Genomic DNA, 6,280 nt, shown 5'->3' with positions numbered 1-6,280 from the left:
TTCAAGGAGAGAAGAGGAAAAGTTCCATCGGGGACGGTGGGTACGGGAGAAAAATTGTGCCCCCTCTTATTCATGTGTGTGTGGTGTGTGTGTGTGTGTGTGGTTGTGTGTGTGTGTGTGTGTGGTGTGTGTGTGTGTGTGTGTGTGTGTGTGTGTGTGTGTTGTGTGTGTGTGTGTGTGGTGTGTGTGTGTGGTGTGTGTTGGTGTGGTGTGTGTGTGTGTGTTGTGTGTTGTGTGGTGTTTACCGTTCTGTACGTTTACTGGGTGAGAAAATTCCATTGTTTCAAGTATACCAAAAACAGAGGACACATTACCCAACAATAAAATATTCTAAAATAAACCAAGAGTGAGTTTTGTGTGTGTATTTTTGTGAAAAGAACGGTTACCTTTCGTAGTACTACCGTAATATGTTCAACTATTTTTTATACGTACAAAGAAAATTTAGTATCGTTTTCCTCGTATTAGGGTAAATTCACTCAAGATTAGAAAGAACTTGTGCGAAAAGAGTTAGAGGAAAGAGAGATCTTTGAAGTTTTTTGTACGTCACTGGTACAATAGAATCAGAAACTTTTTACGAGTCGATAAATTATAACGTGAAGGTATTTTTAACCCTGAGTGTACCTGTCTACTTTTTTATTACCAACTTTTATCTCGGTTTTCTCCCGGTCTGCAGGAATTATCATCAGGGGATCATACCCAGGTCGAGGTTTTTGTGATCTAGGAAGCAAAGGGTATTACGGTCGACTAACATATACGGGCCATTCCAACTACAGAAAAGGGTGAAGTGCGGGGAGCCACAACATTGCGCTCTAAGAAACAATTATTAACTAAAAAAGCAGAGTCAAAGGGTTGTATTTGAATTACTGTAGTGGCCCAACAAACGAATTTGAACGGTCTTAGAGGAGGTCTCTATGTCTTCTGTAAAATGTCGTCAAAAGTGTCCTACACATTATGAGTAGAACACTTAAAAAGAGAAATTATAATGACGTATAAGGACAGAGCGTAGTGTTGTGTTGTTCTTGTGCGAGGTTGTAGGCTCTGGTATTAGAGACAGTCCAGGTCACTAAATTTTACACTTATCACATCTGTGCCGACACAGTTCACAACCTATAGTAATAAACGATTACAGTCAGTGAGGTATGATCTCTACACTGTGACTCGAGTGCGGTAAACAGTGTTGTCGCTGGTACGAGCTGAGTATTCGTATGGACAATAATATTGAGCTCTTACTGTCTAGTAAGACCTCAGCCACAGCTCTGTTGAACACAACACTGCGAGTCGTAATCGTCTTGCACCAACATTAGAGTCTCACCTCGACCAAGACCTAGTAGAATCTAGACGATGGAGGCAAGTGATAATTGCGACAAAGAGAATACCCATGAGGCTAGTGAAGTCACTGGAAAGTGAGTTAATACTTACTAATAATATTCTATGTAGTTATTTTTGATTTGTTGTGTCGACGATGTGATGTGTTTTACGTGTGGCTGTTTGGAGCTTGTCGACAAAAGATGTCGAAGACACAAACTAAAATTCGTACAAAAAAATCTTCGTACAAGTCTCACCACTCTAGTCCTTGGATGTATAACTGATCAACTTCGCTTCTTGGTTTTCGTTTTTTCTACTTTCATGTGTCTTATTTCCTTTAGTGTGTACTTCACAATGACCGCTAAATCCGTGGAGTACTTTTATTAGTAGAACAAAGTATCTATTTTAACTAAAACAAATTCACTGCATGGTTTAGTTTTCCGTTTTTGGGGTCAAAGTCAATCTAGTTCATCTGACCACTTACTGTCTTTTCAAAGGTGACTTCACAAACTTGAGACTTGTGCTTGTCATAGTCGCTATTAAGATACAGTCATATACAATTGCTTTAAGTTGTTTAGCGGTTTTTGAATAACATTCAGTGAACCTATTTTGCAGTCGATTACGTTACGTTATATCACATCGGTCAGGTATTTAGAGCGCAGCATTACTCCCGCGACATCCACAATTGTTTACAACATGCGAAGAGCGTTCCTCACCTAAAGACCGTTGAAAAACTTTTTCTCTAGTCTAGTCGCATACGTAAGTCCTATCCGGTTGTAAACCTGTTAAAACTGATCAGAACTAGATAGCCGAGTGAACGAGGTAGTTATTTTACTACTTCGTCTATTTGTATGCAAGTAAAGTTTACCATTTATCTACGAATTTTACCACAAAAACGACTACGACACTACACAGCATAGAAGTCAGTAATGTCATTATATAGGTATCTTCCTTTTTGCAGCATGTCGTTTTAATAACGTTCTCTTCGACCACGTCTTGTCGGCCCCAGCGTCCGAGAGTTTTTCAGTTATATTTTCAACGTGCTATTTAGTTAAAGAGGTCTTTACTTTACGGAGAGAAGTGTTTCTATTTGTGTTATGGTTCCATTCAATTAAAACATCGAACAGCGTTCGTTTAGTCTTTTTGTTATACAGGTTCCTTTCCAACATATAGCATGTCAGACGGACTTACATATTTAGTTACGCATCCACGTGGTCTCACGTTAGACACATCAATTCATTTTAAATTTCATGTTGGTCACCCAAACCTGCAGTAGACTTGTCCTGTAGCGTGCGAGTGACCTGTATACTCTGTGTCTTCGGCCCATGCGTTAACGATTCTTCGGATTGTTGTTTAGATACGTGTGACCCTTGTACATTTCAAATTCTTCCATTGGTTTTTATCACTCTTCTATTCCTCGCTTTGTTCCTGTTAGTTATGACATATAATCATGTTTTTGGGTAGTACTACTACAGTTTCATACAGGGCGTTTCACTTGCACTAAACTTTTGGAGTTTCACCGCTACCCAGAATTTACATACACCTTTCTCAGAAATCTTGGCGTCTATGATATTTTTGTTCTTATAATATGTTGTTGGTTGTGTTTTTTTCAAGTCCTCAGGACGTAGTATTAATGGACTGAAATTTGATTTTCTTTATCAATTAGTTGAATGCGTGTCATCTCACCGTGACGTGTCTCGCAGTCTTCACTGTCATACTGAACATAATATTCTCAACATGTCCTGTAGTGTCGCTCACTTCTTGTACTACTAATAGCAATTGTTATTAATACGTCTCCTCATAGCGAGTGGTTACTACAGTTACTTTACCTTTTCACACTATATTACTGGATAACCTGACGTTGGAGAATGTCTTATTGCGCACGAGACTCGTGAACGGGTGTTACAGAAACCGAGAGTAAGAGGGAAAGGGTTTTTTTTTTGGATGTCACAAATTACCTAAGGCTGAGACCACTCGAGGTCTGAGCCATGTTCACACTCGAGGTAGCTCGCTCGGCGAGAGGGAGCCGAGCGCGCGAGCGACGTTCTGGCGCACTGAATATTCCGTTTGGGCCAGTGGTAACCGCTCTAATGGGCAGTGGTTATCTTAACACATATAGGCGCGGAGAACTTACACTGACTCGGCAGACCTGCGTGTGATCTTTTGACCGCTGTTGTCGTCAGTAATACTAATGCCAGACACTATAAAGTGTCGCACGAGAAAACTGCCACTCTGTTTTCTATTTCCATTGACAGCACTAAACATTCCAAAGTATAAATCAAACGACGAAACGATTGTCAGGACAGTTTTCCCATTGTTTGGTTTTAGTAAACTCTTTACCTCTTTTTCGTGGGCATATTAAGAAAGAGAGCGGGTATAAGGGCAAAGATAATCACACAGGGTGTATCATGAATGGTAATCTGAGGAAACAAATGAAGAACTTGTATCACTGTGGAGGATTTCTGAGGAGCGAGAGATATAACCGCAACGCGGACACGTTGTGGAACCATGTGGTAGCGTACGATGTTCGCGCTGTCTTAGAGGATTGCAATCTTGGTTAGTGGTTGTCTGGTGCACCGGTCGATTGGTAGTTGGTCTGGACCCGAGACAGCTCATAGAGTCTGTGCTTCATTTGCGTTTTCCACTGCATATGCGCTGCTGCTAGTGTCTTAGTCTTGCTCTGACATGCTGCGCGTTGTTGTCTGTTGTTACTACTTTTGGTACCTTTATATCGTATTTTGGACAGGCGTTTTTGTGTTGCTTATCTCCCCTCTCTTTCTCTCCTACCCGGTCCTTTAACTTCTGTATTTGAGAAGTCACTATTTACAAATTTTTTGACTATCGCCAACTCACGCCCCTTTCTTCGTAGTAAAACAAACCTTCTTTTCGTCCTTTAGGGTAAGACGATTTCATGATTACCTCTTCCTGATATACTATGAAACCTTTACATATACAGAAAAGTGTAAGACTCATCGTCACCGTAAACTAACCGTAGCCCTTTTACCGTTGACGGACGCAAACAAAAGAAACAGAGTGGGGCAACGACGCTGAAGGCGTTCTAGGGAAAGAGAAAAGTTAAATGATCGGGCTTAACGACTTTATACATAAACTCCAAATCTTATTTGAGGAAGTTCCTAAAATTTTCGAAAAGCGATCATTTAAAGAATTTTTTCGTCTTTCGAAAGTTTTGTGTCTAAGTTCACATGAGAATGTTGTGCGGACGGAGGAGATCGAAGGGAATGTCTTTTTCCACCAGCTTTTTTACCTTCTCCGCTTTCGGTAAAAGGCGACGAAGAAGATTGAGTCTACTGTTACAAAGGAGAGTAGGAGACGTTAGGTATTGTAAGAGCGCGGCTGAGTAAAGTTAGACGCGCTTGAGGACACCGTTGGGCCACTCTAAACGTAGGACTAAATAAAAGCCTATATTATGGTAAATATAGAGATTTAGTAGCACCCATGATATGGAGAGGGCACCGGGGTACGTAGAGTTACACGAGGGAGTACTCTCACAATACGTTGGGTCTGTTTGTGTTTGAAAATGTGCATGTGTCTGACGTCTGCTCATGTCGTTGGGGAGGAGAGAGTGGATCGCCACCATCCATGACTTTCTAAATAACAGATCACAGCAAGTAAAAAAAAAGAGTGTGGTGGTTCAAAAACAGCTATACAGGTTCACAGTTCTGCAGGCGGTGGGTGTCCGTACCGAATGTTTAGAGCCGGCACAAAGCGTCAGGCAGCGGTGAGTTGAGGGTGGGGGGGAGGCAGGGTAGCGGGTAGACGGGGTGAGGGCCGGTGCCAGGGGCGAGGGTCTTTGTGTGTTTTGTTGGCGGTGGCGGCACCCCTCAGGTCCGGTGGACACACGCCTGGTTCACTCGACGACAGCTTTGTCTGCGCTTGGAGGGCGGCCATGAGCCAGGCGCGCAGGTTGTCCTGACAACTGTGCACGGAGACAAAAACAGACACGTGAAAATCAGAACGGACAGTCACATTGAGTTTCAGAAAAGTATTAGCCTGTCGTGCAAAAATGCTCAATGTTTGAAGCATTTGGGACACATTGTGTGCGGCTATATATATATGCAATATATATATATACCGTTTTATAGTTATTGTTTTTAATGGCTGCTATCTCTTGTTTAGACTATTCAACTACCGTAACAAATCTGTAAATAACTAAATACTTTACTTTCACTGTTATCTGGCTGCTATTACACTACTTCTACATGCGACACTGATTTAATAATATATGTTTTAAATACTGTTACTGTACTTATTGTTTTCTAACTAGATGTGCACTTTTGTAAATTGTACTTTGTATAATGTATTCCTCTAATATCTTTATTTGTTTGCCTTTTACTTGTGTTGTAACAATGTCAATTTCCCCTCAGTGGGACTAATAAAAGCTATTCTGATTCTGATCATATTTTTTTTAAAGTTTGAACTAAGATATTATGTAGGTTGCCAAATATGTGTTTTAATCATTTGAAAGGGCCTCCAGATATAAAGCAGGATTCACCACGTGTGTATTGATGTAGGCCCTTCCGTGTGTTCACATTAGTGTGTGTGCCGTGTCTGAAGCCCATTCACCTGCAGCAGCCGCACAAAGGAATGTGTTTGGCTGCACTCCTCTCCAACCCTTGTGCATCTTTCAACCCTAAACTATGCCAGGATCTCGGAGGAACAGAGCATCCGTTGACAGCAGGCGCTTCTCCAAAGACATGCTTCTCATGCCCTGCGGAGGCCCCCTGTACAGGACACCCCCCACCCCGTCAGACCCCGGCTCTCCCCTGCAATCAAAGACAGCTTCATTATCTGCTGACTAATTCTGTGCCCGCCCGCCCCCAAGACGACTCCCAGGTAATGGCGGCGCAGGTTGACCCTCCTCCCCTGCACCTCTCGCTCAGACTTGGAGGCCACAAGGCTGCGTCTCCCCCCAAACAAAGGGCTCTCTCAGGGGCCCGGGCCTGTGCTGCACACC

At 42.3% G+C, this 6,280-nt stretch overlaps 1 protein-coding gene across 1 annotated transcript in view; it reads right to left on the bottom strand.

Moving 5' to 3' along the window:
• The window catches only part of LOC104967153 (radixin-like), a 48,026-nt gene that overhangs the window by 20,190 nt on the left and 21,556 nt on the right, over positions 1 to 6,280 (bottom strand). The window contains exon 3 of the mRNA XM_010796569.1: positions 1,545 to 1,549. Within this exon, the coding sequence (XP_010794871.1) occupies positions 1,545 to 1,549 (5 nt within the window). The remainder of the gene's footprint in view (positions 1 to 1,544; positions 1,550 to 6,280) is intronic.

This window comes from Notothenia coriiceps, unplaced genomic scaffold (genome assembly GCF_000735185.1).
Source record: "Notothenia coriiceps isolate Sejong01 unplaced genomic scaffold, NC01 NC01_scaffold00037250, whole genome shotgun sequence".
Taxonomy (NCBI): domain Eukaryota; kingdom Metazoa; phylum Chordata; class Actinopteri; order Perciformes; family Nototheniidae; genus Notothenia; species Notothenia coriiceps.
This window is presented reverse-complemented; position numbering and strand designations above follow the sequence as displayed.